Source organism: Lytechinus pictus, chromosome 12, assembly GCF_037042905.1.
Source record: "Lytechinus pictus isolate F3 Inbred chromosome 12, Lp3.0, whole genome shotgun sequence".
Taxonomy (NCBI): domain Eukaryota; kingdom Metazoa; phylum Echinodermata; class Echinoidea; order Temnopleuroida; family Toxopneustidae; genus Lytechinus; species Lytechinus pictus.
In genome coordinates this window covers 27,128,033-27,145,132 of record NC_087256.1, presented here as the reverse complement: position 1 = coordinate 27,145,132, position 17,100 = coordinate 27,128,033, and the positions used below count along the sequence as shown (strand labels likewise).

Sequence of the window (17,100 nt, the reverse complement as noted above, 5' to 3'; positions counted from 1 at the left end):
TGAGAATCATTAAAGAATGAAGTGTAAAAAAAAATCCATGTATCAAATATTTTACTTTGAGATATGAGCAATGTAAAACGACAACCAAACATGAAAACAAAGAACATCGGAAAAATAGAACAAAGCTTTAAACTTGAATAGAACTTAATAAACTATGGCAGTATCATTAACTATTAACTGTTAATTCAAATAAAATCATCAGTATCATAAACTATTAGCTGTTGAATGGAATAAAATCATATTTTCTCTCTGAATATACAATATCTGCATTTACATTTATCATCCTGAAAGACAAATTTTGAAGTACTGTATAGTAAATTAAATAAAGAAATGAAAATATTGCTGATCACAAAAATTTACAGAGTAGAATACTTTATATGAATAAAACAAATAAAAAGAAATGAGAATAAAGATAAACAAGTTACTCTGGCCAAATCATATGATGTCTTCTTTCATGACGTTGCCAATCTTCGGCTACTCTAAAATTATGACTACAAAACCGACATTGGTATATGGGCAAGCGATTAGCTACAGGACCAAGGGTAGAGAACTTACTGCTGTGGCTCTTCCTCTGGCTCTTCTGGACATCGCTCTCGCTGCCGGAGCTCCCACTCGCCCCCATGGAGTGAGTCTTCCGGCCATTCTTTCTAATGGCTCCAAGGGACTTGGGTTTGTTGGCGTGGCGGTGGATGGAAAGGTGGCGTTGTATGGAGGCCTTGGTGAAGCAGGAGAAGACGCAGTGACGACACTTGAACGGGTAGCGATCTGTGTGGAGCTGGAGATGTCTCAGGGCATCGCGTCGGTTCATCAGCTTCAAAGGACACAGGTTGCAGAGGAATGGGTTTTTCACAGAAATGGACGTATCCTTCAGGTGCATTTCTGTATGCTGCTTCATATCCTCTGCGTTCCAGAAACGCATGTTGCACATCTTACACGTCAGAGTGGGGGCTAGATTGACTTTGTGCTTTTGTTTCACATGCTCATCCACTTCCTCCTGGGTGCATGCTTTGAAGAGGCATTGGTCGCAGTTGAAGTGCTCCCCGATGTCATGTATCTGCATGTGGGCTTTCATCTGTTCTTTCCCAGTCAGGTAACCACACTGAGGACACTGCGCTGTAGAGCAGACATCTCCCAAACCTTCTTTGATCTGATTGCTAAAGTGTTTTTCCATGAGATGTATGGTTAGTTCATTCTGATCATCTGTCTGATACTTGCACAGGTTACAAGGATACTTGAGGGCAACTGGTTCTGTGGTCTCCTCTGAAGTGGCCAAAGTTTCTGTTTCTTTTCCCTCTGTCGTGGATTCTGACGATTCGACAACACGAGAGGAAGAATGGTGTTTGTCCCGGCTGGATTTTTTGCTCTTCTTCTTCTTGTGGTGAACAATCTGCTTGTGAGCTCTAAAGAGCTTACCACTATTAAACACCATAGGGCAAAGCTTGCATTGGTAGACTTTTGGTTCAGGATGTGAAGCACTGTGACTTTTCAGCTTTTCCACATCGTCTGTGGTAAACTCACAAAGATTGCATGTCAATAGGGGTTGTTGGTGACGTTTTGTATGATGGCGTTTTAAGTGATGCTTATACGCCGATGAGTAGGAGCATAGTTTGCATTGGTATGGCTTCTGCTTCTCATGAATAGTGAGTACATGCCTTAACATGAGTCTCTTTTCTGGAGTCCTGTAACTGCACTGATGACAGGCCAATGTGCGGAACTTGCGATGCTTCTGCTCATGCCGTTCCATCGAGTCTTTGAAGTCAGTAGCATACTGGCACATTGTACACTTGTAATTTCTTGTCTTCTTGGGTGATTTGCCATCAAGCTCACTCTCCCCTTCTCCACTTCTGGCCGGAGAATCCTGGCCAGCTGATAAAGGAACATCAGGTGAAATATCACTGTCGGTATCCATCAAATCTGTAACAACACTGTACTTATTTTCCAAGCTGGCAACATCGACATCAATTGCACCTACAAGTCTAATGCTATTCTTTGGCTTTCTGACATGTGTAAGCTTTCCTGTGGGCGATGGGGTGGGGGATGGTGTAGGCTCTTCTGGCACCTCAAGTGGCTGCATAACTTGGCACACATCAGGCAGACTGATAGTCGGACTTTCCTCTGGAATGTTACTGACTGTCATATCAATTGAACTTTCCACATCTGGACTCTCTGCTGGGTCGGGAAAACTCCTTGGACCCATGCTCAAGTCAAGTGCTTCCTCTACTGGTTTAACAGTTAGATCCAATGCTTCTGTCTGCTCTTCTGTAGGTTTCACAAGGGAAAGTGGTTCTGAAGCCACCTCATTGAAGCATGCCAGAGGCACAATGATATTTCTTGGGAGTTTCTTAGACTCGTTTCTCCTCTCTGATATGCTGCTGTAGTTTGCAGAATGAAGGACCATGTGTGCCTTCAGCCCCTTCATATTTACAAATGACCGTTGACAAATATGACAAGTTGCGACAGCCCTTGGAGCTGGTCCTTTGTCAGCATTGGAGGCATATCCTGGTGGCTTTGGTCTTACTCTTCTAATTTTCTTGGATATCTGACCATCGTGAAGCTGACAGTGCAACTGGTAATCTCTCTCTGAATAAGTCGCATATCCACACTGCAAGCAGGTGTATGCCAGGTGATTGTGCTCTGCCAGATGGCTCATGAGGAAATTGTAGTGTAGGAATGTTGATTTACAAGTGTTACACACATACCGTGTTTGCCCCTCTAGCATCTCCACCCGGTAGAGCATCTCATTGAATGGTGTTTGACTGATTGTCTTTGCTGATGGTGATGATGTTGGAGCTGCCTTTGGCATAGGACCCGAGAAGGGGTGTACCGGTGGATTACAACTTCTCTCCTGGAATCTAGAAGGTGGCACATTCATTCTATCAAAGCCAGGAGATTTCATTTTGGATATTGATGGTGTGGGGGATTGATTCCTTGGAGAAATCTGACTTGCCATGGGAGGTGGGCAATGCATACGTTGTGGGACTGGTGGTTGAAGGCTTGGTGATACCGGAGGTCTTCCTGGACAAACAGCAGGTGAGTGTTGAGAAGAATGTGGCCCAAGCTCCGGAGCTGCACCACTCATATGATAATCCTGCCCTAGTGGATGGGATGGAATTTGGGCAGAATCAGCAGCATGGAAGGCTTTGGGTTTCTTTTTAAAGTGAACTTCCTTGCAATGCAGTACAGCATTTTCTTGTGAGCTAAAGTATGAATGGCAAAGAAGACACCTGTGAAGCATCTGCTGCAAGACTGGTTCCATTTGGATTGTGATGAATTTGCTGGGTTCCGGTGGCGGAGGTGCTACAGGTATTTTAAGATCTAAAGCTGGTGGAGTCATCGGCATCTCTGGACTTGACATAGGCATTCTATATTGATCACTATGCTCTGCGAGGCCTGGAATGACTTTCGGTGTTCCAACCATACTACTCGCCACTGGCTTGGCTGCATACATGGGGGCGTTATACATACTAGCATTGGGAGGACTCTTCATGTTGCTTGGCTGATCAACTATACTTTGCCCGGTTGGTATTTGCTGGAGGGCCATGGAATTTTCATATTTCATCTGCTCATCATCCATGTCTAGAATCCACTCATCACTGAGCCTGAAGTCTGGTTTCCTACTTTTCCTGAGAGTATATTTTCCCTTCATGGCTAGTGGGGATATTTTGATTGGGGAATGTCCAACTCTACCATGAGTCTTCATGTGTCCACATAACTGCACCTTCATCTTGAAGCTTTTGCCACACAGCTCACAGGTAAATGGAAGGTCTGCAGGATTCACTGCAGGGTCTCCTGAAGCAGTCTGTCCATTTGGTGCATTGGTTCCAGGCATCTTCTGTACAGCAGTCTGAGGTGGTCGAGGTCTGCTCCTAACATTCATCATGCACAATCTCTGTTTCCATCCCTTGTGCAACTTGTTCAGATGAAATATTAGCAAAGCTAATCGCTTGAACCGTCTCCCGCAGACATCACATTTGTGAGGATGAGTCTTGTTAATGGTATCAGGTTCTTTGAGAAAAGCACCAGCTTTGGCGGCTTCCTTCTGCTGAAGCATGAGACGATACTGGTATTTGCCACCATGAGTCTGACTGATGTGAACCCGGAATTGCCTGAAGGATGAGAAAGGAATGCCACAGATTTCACAGGGATAGATCTTTGGGCGAGCAAATGTCTGCTTGGAGCTTTCCATGAAGGAGACTTCTTTCTCAACCATATTTGTAGAGGGTACTCCATTAACCTCTTGTGCAATAGTTGACACACTAAAACTTGGTTTCTTCACAACATGCATTTTCAAGTGCTGACAAAGTTGTTGATAGGTGTCAAACTTTATATCACACATATGGCAAGTGTGATGCTGCTTTTCCTGATCTCTTTCCGTGAGTTCTTCTACATAGTTTTCCATAATAGCAGTGCTAGAACCGAACTCTGCTTCTTCTTTATCCATATTGTCAATTGTAGCAATATCATGTACTGTTCCTGTGAAGGACTTTGCAAGAGATGGTTCGGCATTCCTGGATACTGAGCGATATAAATCTACTCCAGAAATTATTTCTCTATCCATAAATCTCTTGGCAGAAGCAGAACTAGGAAATCGCTTCTTGTCAAAGGCACTACCATGATCAGACCCATTGAATTTTCTGGAGAGCAGCTCCTTTGTATGGGACTTCATGTGGCCACCCAACTGGGACTTCTTCATGACTTTATCACATATTTTGCAGGGCACATTCTTTTCAGGGGGATGTCCTTCCATACTGTTTTTGGCAGATGCAGATATATTCTCCACAGGGACTGGCTCAGGATTAGCAATTCCAATAGCTTGATCACCATCTTGGAAGCCAAATTCAGTTGAGCCAGTTCTTTCTTCAAAAGAATCTGATACTAATTCAGACTGGTCTGGAGAGTTATGCACATTTTTAGTAGACAGTGTTGAACAAATTTCTGGTTGGGGTGTGGTATTTCCGTGTAGATGACTGTTGGATAACTTTTCTTCAGAATGAATTCTTTGATGATGAGCTAAATGACGCCGACTCTTGAATGATTTTAAACAATCTGGGCAGTCATGGAGGCGTTGCAAGGTTGTTGGGTTAATTTTCAGAAGCAGGCGAGGCCTACTTATCAGCTTCTCTTTTTCTGCCTGGCTTTTCTCTCTGTCTGTATTTAGGTCTTCCTTGATAGGTACATCTTGAACACTAGCCACAGTCTTTGTGGTGTCATCTGAACCAGGTTGTTCTGGTAAGTCAAATGTGCTTTCATTGCTATGATGTTCTTTCCTTGCTGATATATCACTTTTGGTGGCAGAAGACACTTCTTCACTGGGCAGCTTGTCAATATTACTTGCAGGTTCTAATGGACTTCCAGAACAATCTGTTTTGTTCGAGTCAGGAGGACGCTCTGCCTTTGAGTCTTGACTGCACGTTAAACTAGTGTCTCGTTTGGGACTTTTACTCATAGTGCTCTTTCCATGCATCTTCAAATGACTTGTAAATTTCAGGTTTGATGTAAACTGCTTTGGGCAATCAGGACATGTGTACATAAAATGCATTGGGGCCACAGATTCTGTGTTAACTAGAGAGTCATTCACTTCTTGATTCTGAGCAGGTTCTTGATCTTCACCAATTGGCAGTGTGCTGATGCCAGACCCATTCCTCTGAGAAGCATTTTCTATATGATCCATGACAGTGGCTACCTTCAGTCTGTGAATCATTGCATGAACACTTAGCTTCTGTTTCTTGTCAAAAACCTTGTTGCAAATGTTACAAGTGAAGATCTGTTTCTGGGATCCTTTGCGCGATCTTTTGGGTTTACTGGGAGAATACGAAGGTGTGTTGCTTAGGACAACATCACTTGGTTTGGATGATTGGGTTAACCTGTTAATGACCGCATTCAAAACTGAACCCTTCTTTGGGGAAAAGCTGTTTGTGAGTCCAGAATCACTCTGAGTTGAGACAGAAGGTGGCTGTTCTGTGTCTCTCCTTTCAGGATTTTCAAGGCTTTTTGAACAGTTGCTGACAAGCTTCTCTCTTTGCAACACATTTTCGATCTTGTCATTGACATTTCGTTGAAGGTTACTGAATATACCAGAACCTTTAAAGGTTTCCATGTTGATCTTGTCAATGACATAAAGGTTACCAGAGCTTTGTTCATCTTTTGAATCAACAGTACCGTGATCATCTACAGTGTCTTGCTCTAAAGCATGATGTGCTTTATTTTTAGTTCCAAATCCAAAGGTATGCTTCATCCACTCTTGTCTGCATTTTTTATTGTATCGCCCAAGCAAATGCTGATGGAACATGTTATCACTATCAAACTCTTTCTTGCAAACTCCACATATTCCTCCAACACCATTTTCTCCAGTTGTCATCTCAAGATCTGGTTCTGTAGGAGTTGAAGTTTGACTCTCTGACTTATCAGTGCTCAAATCTCTTTCAGGATTATCCACCTCTAGTCCATCATCAAACTTAGTGTCCATGTCTTCACAGGGCATGAAAGTATTTCCTCGTTGATCTGCTGGAAGTTGTGACAGGTCAAAGATGTGAATGCCATGAGATCTCATGTGACCACAAAGTTGCCTTTCACTGCGGTAAGACATCTTGCAGAGATGACACTTGTAAGGCCGTCCAATGAACCTTTGCCTCTTTGGATCCCATCCGCTTTGAAGTTGTCTGCCCAAGAGAGAGATTTCCTTTCCCATTCTGCGTCTCCTAATTGAAGAAAGGGAACGTGTTCTACCTCTTTTATTTGCTCCAACTGAAAATACTATCTTGCGAGCACTCTGCATATTATGTGCTGGTTTCAAGCGATCCTTGGGGGGCCTTCCTCTTTTTTTGAGTGACTGAGAGTCTGGCAACATAGATTCCTCTGATTTCTGCACTTCATGATTTAGATTGTCTTGAATGTCCTTTTCTCTAGCTGCATTTACATCTACTGGACTTAACTTGACAGAGCATTTCTGTGGCATGACATCTCCTGGTGTGAGAGCAGTTTGTTCCTCAGTTTTCACTGTCTTAGGAGTACGTCTCTGTTTTCTGCTAAGTCTGACAGAGTTCAAAGGTAAGTTGTATCCCACTACAATTTTCCCATGTGGACATTGCACCAGAGAATTTTCACCTCGCTTTGGTCTTCCCCTTTTCCTCTTCTTGAAAACCTCACAGAATTTACAACCATCTACTCTTTCTTCTGTGAACGAATCTGATCCAGGAGGCATGATAGAGTGCACTTTCATGAGGTGCTTCCTCACCCTGTGCCGTGAAGCAAAGACAAGCTGGCAATGGATGCATTTGAAGTATAGATTACGGACCCGGTAACTGTTCGCGGTAGCGGAACTATTGGATTCTTTGGGATCAACATTCTCATCTGTTTTCATCGACCCTGTTTTGTCTGTTGGTCCAGAGGTTTCACTGGAAGATGGTCCCACAAAGGATGACATTTGATCAGATGCTTCTTCTTTGATTCTGACTGAACTTCTTTGGTGAAGAGATTTTCCAAACTTCCATTTAGTGGAGTGGATACCCATATGACCATTCCGAGCTCGCAATGAAGGGAATGTTTTGAAGCAAATACTACATTTAAATGGTCCTTTCCTTTTTCCGAGGACTACTGTCTGTTCCATGTTTGAAATTCCTGTACGGCCATCATCAACCGATGAGTTTTCACCATTGCTGTGTGCAAAACTTCCAAGCCTTTTAACACCTTTGCTCCTTGGATGGACTTCCTTTGCATGGGTTGTCATATGGGCACTGAGTTTTGTCTGAGACACAAACCTCTTTGAGCAAATTTCACACTGGAATTGTCCTTGAGAACCAGGGCTTTTACTGGTCTTATTCCTCCAGTAAATATTTTTCTTCTTTGATTGTTTACGTTTGTGTACCATCATATGTCCTCGTAACTTGAGGGAGGTTCGAAACACCTTGGAACAAAGAGTGCACGGAAAACTGTCTTGTGCCTCTCCAGAAAGATGTGAAAATGAAGTTTGTCTTTCAGGAACTAGGTGGATATTTGAGTTTTTCTTCTTTTTTCCACTTTTATCCAAGATATTTCCTGAGGTCTTTACAGAAGAAAGTCTGCTTTCATGTGTATTGGACCTATCTTTAGGCCATCTTCCAGAGAGAAGGTTTATGGGATCGTTAATATGCCAGCGAAGGTGCCCTCTCAGCTGATTCCTGTTCTTGAAAGTTCTGTGACATCTTGGGCATGGAACAACATCTGACAAGCTGGAGAACTTCTTTGTCTTTGCTGCATATTTGTCATGGTCTTTCTGCTTCTTGTTAGGTATTGAGTAGAAGTCTTCACTGAGTTTTGTTCCCTGAGAAATGTGAGGATCTTGACAGGGAACATCTGGTTCTACACGTTCTGCGAGCCTATGGCACAGACTGTTCAAGGCATGTGATGATGCAGGACCCAGGAATCCATGTTGCTTCTTGCTGAAAGCAGTCTTCGTATTTTGATCTGGTGGATGGGATTGAGCAAATCTGGTTGGTAGATCCCCCTTGGTCATCACTGGGCCCATTCTGGGAGTCATGTCCATCATTCTTGCCTCCATTGCATCATAATCATGGTGAGGTGGGGATGAACCTACGACGGGAGTCTCTGACAGAATTGGAGGCTCTGGAGAATGGCTGCCATCGCTGCATGCTTCAAATGGTGATGTGTTGTAGGAGATCTGGCCATTTCGGTAAGAGTTTATTTGGTCTAGGCCAGGCATCAGGCAAAACGAATCCAAGTATGATGAACTCACTTTTGTGGATGATACATCAACTCTGGGGTCTTTGCTTGATATACCACTTTCCCCTACAGGTTGTAACCCAAGATATTTCATTAGCATTGAACGATTCTGGGTGTTTTCAACATTTTCCTCAGGTTTGGGAACATGAGGTAAGGGCCCATCTTTATCTTCCTGTCCATTTTTCATGGTGCAATCGGATTGATCGGAGTTGGTAGGGTTCTCTGGAAGAACTGATGATTCACTTAAAGCCACTTCAATCGTTTCTTGGCAAGATGTGGTGCACTTCTGAATATTATTGTTAACTGAATCTTCAACGCTTGATGAGCATTTATCTATTTTTATTTGCATATTTTCTTGTGATGGAAGACTTAAGTTCGGAGATGAAGGCGGGGACTCCTGCTTGATGTTTTGTCCATTTGGTGTAACATTTGGTGTCAAACAGGTATTGGCACTTTGGCTGGAAGATATCGTGGAAGACATTTTTGGCTCTGGCTGTTTTGTTTCATCTAAATGAAGATCATACTCCTCTTTCTTGCAATGAATGAGTTGCTCATCCTTGCTCTGAAATGACAAGTGACAAAAAATAAAGGGAATGAACTGAAATGACAAGTGACAAAAAATAAAGGGAATGAACTGACATGCCACGTTAACATAAATCATAAACAGTGAAAACAAACGCATGTCAAATTACCTACGAGCTTTAGAATTTCTGAAGAATAGCAGTCTGCATGAATCAATGGGCTTATCCTGCACATTTTTATATCCATTTTTCAGTCACTAAATTGCAGTTACAATTTAAGAACTCTCTCACATGAAATTGAAGCACATCCCATACTTTCTTTGGGTAACTTATTTTTCTTTGAAGTGTTGATTGTATTATATGCTTTTGTCACACTAATAGAAAGAGAATTACTTTCGGAGGTTTTCTTTTATAAGGCATCTTAAAAAGTATCAAATTTCATTTCATATATTACCAGTATCGGTATCTATTTAAACAAAAGAATCTCATGAAACATTTAAACATTGCAATCAGTATCAGATAATTAATAGCTTGATGAATGAATACAACACAATAATCATCATTCAGTCTCTTACTAGCTTTTATATTTCTACAATGAGTCAGTCATACATTGTATACTTGGTCAAAAGTAATTTACATGTACAGTGATTATGATTAGAATGATAGTGAGGTTTTGCCAATTGATGTTAGATGTCCAGAGCTTGGCTCTGAATGAAAATAGGGATTTCTACGTTAAAATGCAGTTTGTCACCATGTCGTACTTACATCGGCAGATTCATCTTTCAGTGGGATAGCTGTGACTTTGGTTGGAACATCTTCAGGGGTGGTTTGGTCCTTGACCTCATTCATGATGATACTTTCAGCTGAAACATTGGTGGGGATTTCTTCTGCAGCATTGGCTTCGGTGTGGTCCTTGAGATTCTGTTGACTGTCACAGCTCTCTTGGTCTTGCAGTGGCTGAGGGTCTTCCTCACCTTCTTTGGTATCATCTAGAGAAAGAGGAACTGCTTTGTTCCCTTCTTTGGTGGATTCTACCTCTTTGCCCAATGACTCCTGATCCTGAAGTGCATTGGCAACATCTTTGGTGGTCTTAGAGCAATCAGCACCAAGTTCTTGTCTCGCTTCATGAGACAATGAGGTGTCTTTGGAGTCCCCTGTCAGTCCATTCTTTGAAGCTTCTAAAACTTCTGTTTGCTTTACATTCTCTTCACCGGGACCTCTGTCCTCTCTGTCCATGGTGCAGGTTTCCTCAGATGATGACAATGTGGTACCCTCAGCTACAGACTTGGCTTCATCAAAGAGCACTCCAGGTTTCTCTTCTGCAGCACTTCCCGTGCCGCCTTCATTACGGTCACTGTTGACATCCATCTTGGTGAGATGTGATGATAGAATCCCCTTATCTGCACATCGTTAACCCTTTCCTCTCCAAAAACCACCTGTTTAAAAGTACAAATCAATTTACATTTTATTACTCTACTGTTTAATAATCATGGCAAGGGATTTCCCAAATGATTGTTAAAGAACATGTTGAGCATTATTAGGAAGTACCAATTTTGAATAAATATTTTGAATCAGGTTGTAAAGTTCTTCCTACACAGAAAAAAAATCAAAGTTCAATGCCTTTGGCTCTTCATGTGGCTTGATTTTTTTTTCTGTTTGCACTTTTCAAAGTACATGTAGGATTCATTACTCATAAGTAGTCTAAAATGTGATGTAGATTCAATAACAAATAAAATTCCTTTAGTTTATTTAACACAATAAATTGATGTTCATAAACAACCTGCTTCTTTTTAAAGTTTCCATTGTCACAATAGGCATTGACTATTGATCTTCGATAAATTTATATTGCAACCATACCTTAGTACAGTCATACGAGTCATGCATCTGGTATGAATTAAAGGCAATTTCATAGCTCAATGTGCATTTCTCATTATCACTCCATGTAAATCCATTATCATATCATCAATAAATCCTCATTAGTTCAATGTTCACACTTGATACAGTTGCACTATTAAAGGAAACTGACTCCAAGCATGCTCCATGTAACACATTTGCTTGGTCTGGAGAGTGGAACTAGGGTTTAAATATGTTTGGAGTATAAAATATGAAAATCAAAACTTCAACTAATAAAAGAAAAACAGTGATTTTGAGAAAAGAAATGTTGAATAATTTCCTACTATTAATACCAAAGGAATATTGAAAATGGTGAATGATTGATTTGCTTTAAAAAAATTCCTGTTTGTAATCTAGATCTGAAACAGTTAATAAAATCTTGTGGTGGGTTTAGAGTATTGTAGTTCATACAAAGCTATCCATACACTATACAGTGTGCAAAGTAGATGCATAGTTCATCCTGACATGGAATTAAAAAAACAACATTTGCATTACGAGTTGCAAACATAGACTCTGATTTTACCACAGGAAATTGCGTTACTCGTTTTCACAGTCTGATAATTCCCTAATCGTTGAAGCGATAATGCATTGTCAAATGCTAATGCATTGTTTCAATGCTAGGATGTACACATACATGGACGTAGGCTTTAAAAAAATATGAGTGTACAAGTCATTTCTGTAATAGATATTCCATAGAGATAAAAGGCAGGAAGGGTTCCACCCATGAGGCAAATAGAATATTCATGTTTTAAACTTTACTTTGAGATTACTTCTAAATCAATATGCCAGACTCTTTTATTTCCTTACAATGATGAACCTCTCGTTTTTCCTGCTATCTGGTATTCGATTGTTTTGACTATAGGCCTATTCTTTGGAATGAAAATCTCCTTTGTACAAGAGAATCAATGTATTATCAAATATTATCATATTGCTGATGCCCCCCCCCCCTTTGAGAGACACAAATATATTATTTATGGGAGTATGTCATGCATATGCGAGTGAGGACCTTTTTTTTTGCTTGTCAAATGTTTCCTATACAAAATGCCCCAACCCCCCTTGAGAAAATTCTGGATCTGCTTGCTTTTGATCATCATAAAATGATCATGTGTCTAAGATTCAAATATTACAAGAACTACAATGTACACGTAGCATTGTGACATTTTTTTCCTTCATACAAAATGAAGCTAAGCCAGTATCACATTACTCATTTCTAGAATTTATTCCTTTCGTAGACCACATGGAAACACAACAATTACACAAAGATATAAAGAGACAAAGTACTGATTGGACCAGATGATTTATGGCAAAAGAATGGAATTGAATGCAGACCAAATGGATTTTAGCCACATGTATTTAAATGAGAATCTTGGAATTGGACCAAATGGGGTTAGACCAAATGACTATGAATTATATCCATGAGCTTGCAATGAGTTTCATCTTTATTTTAGTCTAAAGTGGCAGTACTTACTTCAGTTCACTCTGCATGGGCACGTGCAGTGAAGCTAGCACCACCTCAACACCTGATCACTCCATTGTAAGGCACTTTGTATGGTAGAATATCTAATAAGGAAAAGCATGAAAATAAAAAAAGAAATTATGTTTATAATCTGTTTCTTTTTTAATTAATTCAAGAGAAATCCCTTCATGGAGACTGGTAATCTAAAAGCACACTAAAACATGTGGTGGACATATTAGAAACACCCAAGACACTGAAAGACTTATACAAATTATGGTTAAAAGCCTTTCAGGGCATGATTTGTAAAGAAACTGCACAATTATGCCAACTCCATAGTCAGAGTCTCCCTGTCCAATCAATAAAAGATTTCCATAGTGTTTAACTACAAAATGGAAAAGTGGTTATAACTGTTAGTGTTTCACTTATTACATATCAATTTATTAATTTATTTACAATAAAAAACTTATTCATACATGTACATGTTTTAATTCAGTGATTATAAAAAACAAATGGTCAACATTTTGTTCCTGTAAAATATCTGCCATAGTACTTATGTACATGTAGAGTGTGTAATCCACAATATGTTATTCTAAACAATGGTTCTGCATATTATCTTAACAGGATACATGTACATGTAATACAAACTGAGTATAAAACCCCTTTAAAACAATACAGGACATGAAGACGTTTTAACCGCTCTCGCCTCTCAATCATTACATCATCATGCACAAATACCACATACAGGAAGCAACAACAAGGCAAAAAAGGGGAAGGAGTTCACTTTAAAAATCTAATGACTCTCTGCATGACATAAAAATATTCTGTTTAGTTAAAATACATAAAGTAATCAATTGCACATAGCTTTACTACTGTTCCATTACATGTAGCTTTGCCTAAATACCATGCACAAATACCACATATAAGAAACAAGACAAGGCAAGAAAAAGGGGAAGAAGTTCACTTGACAAATTTAATGATTTTCTGCATGACATAAAAAGACATATTCTGTTGAAGTTAACTATAATGTCATCAATTGCACATACTGTACCGAATCTTTTCGGACCAAAGAAATCCTTTCGACTTTGAAGAACATTTTCGCAAAATATGATTTGAGCTAATATCTGATGATGAAAGGCAGCTAGACTTACACATGCATGCAAGAGCTTGTGGTAAGTTTTTTTTTATGGACTGAGTGTACATGTACGAAGCAGGCCTACATAGTTTTTCTATTTATAATAAAGTTTTTTGCATGTCCAATGAAGAATTGAAGCCACACTAGAAACCCTGCACTCATCGATTTGACCAACTGACAGAAAAGACTGATTAGTGGCGCTGGCAGTAAATTGATCCTTGATGCACGGTAATCTGGATACAATTATGATTCATCTCTTTCCTTTAGTTTCATACTGCTCATACAATCGCCGACAATACACACACTGGCATAAAGAGTGGGGGGGGGGGGCTTGGGGGCAATGCCCCCCCCCCCAAAAAAAAATAGTTATACGATTGATCATGAAAAAATATGAAACCATCTATTTACTGTATATCATGCCAAAATCTATCACAAAATTAAAATTTTATTTTTGAAATGCCACAATTTTTGCAAGAGATCAAGCGAAATTGCAATGCTTACTTTGTTCCCCTTATGCCTCCTAAGAATTGTTGGCTCATTGCGCTACCAATAATATAGGCCTTGAATGTCCAGTAGATATCTACACACTGTGATACTTTGATTTGCGCAACATAGTGGAGAAGGGAGTTTTTCTTGTAATTTCATAAAAACCTGTAAGAGGTTTGACAAGAGATAACAGGATATTCAAAAGTGTTGAAAGAGAAAGAGAGAGACGGACAAAGAGAGAGAGAGAGAGAGAGACAGAGAAAGAAGGGGTGGACTTTTTATGCAATAAACTAAATTATGACTCTATAAGTTTTGAGGAAAGAACTTCTCCTAATGTATAATGCATAATGGGAGAGTCTTACATAATGTACAGAAAATGTCCCTCCCAAACAGTGATATAAACCATTCTTCATTTAGGATGATAAAAAAAGGAAATCATAATATAGGACTTGTCTGTTACATCATATGATTGACTGATTGTGGTCTTACATGTATGTTACTAGAGAAAAAAATCTGAATACAATTTTAGGAAGAAACATCCCTGCCTATTAATAATAGATACATTTTAACTTTCCCCAAAACAAATGTCCCATTATACAAAAACAAAAAAACATGAAATGTTTTTTTTTTTTTTTAGAAAATGCTTTTTAATGTGTTCCTTTTACATGTAAGTGCATGATTGTTGAATACTTTTTCTTCTTTTTCATGAACTTTTCAGGTAGTAGCAAGATAACCTAAGCAGGCAGAAAAAGCATTGCTGAAGGGGAAAAAACAAAGAAGGGGAGATTGATGGCAGAGACATGGTATTTTGAGGCAACGACAGATAAGAAAATCCCGATCTGTACCAGCGACAAGCAAGCAACTCCATGAAATCTGAACTCGATGACCTTTTACGCAGATTATGATGTCTGCATGTGACTAAAAATGCATTGTATGCATATGAGAAAGCTCGGTTATAGGCAGGCCATGGCTCTAGGACTGGGAGGAATTGGGGGAGATTTGATACCAAATGTTTATGCATCCTTCTGCATTGTCTCCTGAAAGCAAAACAATGGCATTGTCTCTGTTTAGGGCATGAATATAGTCTTGTGCTCAGTGGTCTTTACTGGCATGCCTTATATTATAACTCTCAGTGCAGTAATCTATTTGCATACCAACAATATGAACTACACATATGCCCCAGTTATAAGCCAGTGCATTTAGGCACATTGGGTGTATTAGCTAACCAATTAAGAAATAACTTTAAATGGTTGAGCAACAAATCAATTTTTTTACTAAAAGCAAAATATACATGCAACAAACAATGATTGAAATTCCTTATGAGAACAAAATATTATTTCACCTTATCAAAATCTATTGCTCATATTTACTCACTTGTAAATATTCAATGTTTTCATTCATCATTTGAACTCTTGAATTCATCATCTGCTGACTCATTCAGTACCCACATTCAGGTTTTCAAGTTTTGCAAATCATTCACTCACTTATTCAATGCATTCACCTCTTCAACTCTTGCATTCATTCAATGCATCCATTCATCTTTTGAACTCTTGCATTCATTCAATGCATCCAAGATTCATCTTTTCAACTTTTTCATTCATCAATCACTCAATTAATTGACTCACTGATTCAACGCATCCATCCATCTTTCCAACTCTTGCATTCATTCAATGCATCCATGGTTCATCTTTTTAATTCTTTCATTCATCAATCACTCAATTAATTGACTCACTGATTCAACGCATCCATCCATCTTTTCAACTCTTAAATACATTCAATGCATTCAAGATTCATCTTTTCAACTTTTTCATTCATCAATCACTCAATTAATTGACTCACTGATTCAACGCATCCATCCATCTTTCCAACTCTTGCATTCATTCAATGCATCCATGGTTCATCTTTTCAATTCTTTCATTCATCAATTTACTCAATTAATTGACTCACTGATTCAACGCATCCATTCATCTTTTCAACTCTTAAATACATTCAATGCATCCAAGATTCATCTTTTCAACTTTTTTTCATTCATCAATAACTCAATTATTTGACCCACTGATTCAACACATCCATCCATCTTTCCAACTCTTGCATTCATTCAATGCATTCATCTTTTCAACTTTTTCATTCATCAATCACTCAATTAATTGACTCACTGATTCAACTCATCCATCCATCTTTCCAACTCTTGCATTCATTCAATGCATCCAAGATTCATCTTTTCAATTCTTTCATTCATCAATCACTCAATTAATTGACTCACTGATTCATGCATCCATTCATCTTTTTAACTCTTGCATTCATTAAATGCATCCAAGATTCATCTTTTCAACTTTTTCATTCATCAATCACTCAATTAATTGACTCACTGATTCAACGCATCCATTCATCTTTTCAACTCTTGCATTCATTCAATGCTTCAGTTCCATTTATCTTTTCAACTCTTGCATACATTCAACGCATCCATGATTCATCTATTCAACTGATTCAACACATCCATTCATCATTTCAACTCTTGCATTCATAATTCAATCACCTATTCGATGCATCCACTCATCTTTTCAACACTTGCATTCATTCAATGCATCCATTCATCTTTTCAACACTTGCATTCATTCAATGCATCCATTCATCTTTTCAACTCTTGCACTCATCATCCAAGCACCTATTAAATGCACCCATTCATCTTTCCAACTTTGCACTTATTCAATGCATCTATTTATTCATTTTTAAAGCTCTTGCATATATCTTTCACTCACTTAATCAATGTGTCTTTTAATGTTTCAACTCTCACATTTATTCAATGCATCTATTCATCTGTTTAAATTTTACATTCATCATTCACTCACATAAATTATATTTATATGCATACATTTTTCTCTTCAAATCTTGAA

General features: G+C 39.1%; 1 protein-coding gene across 8 annotated transcripts in view; it reads right to left on the bottom strand.

Moving 5' to 3' along the window:
* The window catches only part of LOC129272353 (uncharacterized), a 34,225-nt gene that overhangs the window by 5,300 nt on the left and 11,825 nt on the right, over window positions 1-17,100 (bottom strand). For 3 of the 8 annotated variants that reach the window (XM_064107732.1, XM_064107733.1, XM_064107735.1), the window contains exons 2-4: window positions 12,601-12,674; window positions 10,005-10,675; window positions 342-9,280 (exon numbers count right to left, since the gene is read on the bottom strand). In XM_064107732.1, coding sequence (XP_063963802.1) covers window positions 422-9,280; window positions 10,005-10,607 — 9,462 coding nt within the window. In that variant the 5' untranslated portion in view covers window positions 10,608-10,675; window positions 12,601-12,674 and the 3' untranslated portion in view covers window positions 342-421. Of the gene's footprint in view, window positions 1-341; window positions 9,281-10,004; window positions 10,676-12,600; window positions 12,693-13,636; window positions 13,727-17,100 lie in introns of those variants that run through there. The other 5 variants (XM_064107729.1, XM_064107730.1, XM_064107731.1 and 2 more) reach the window with 3 other exon arrangements.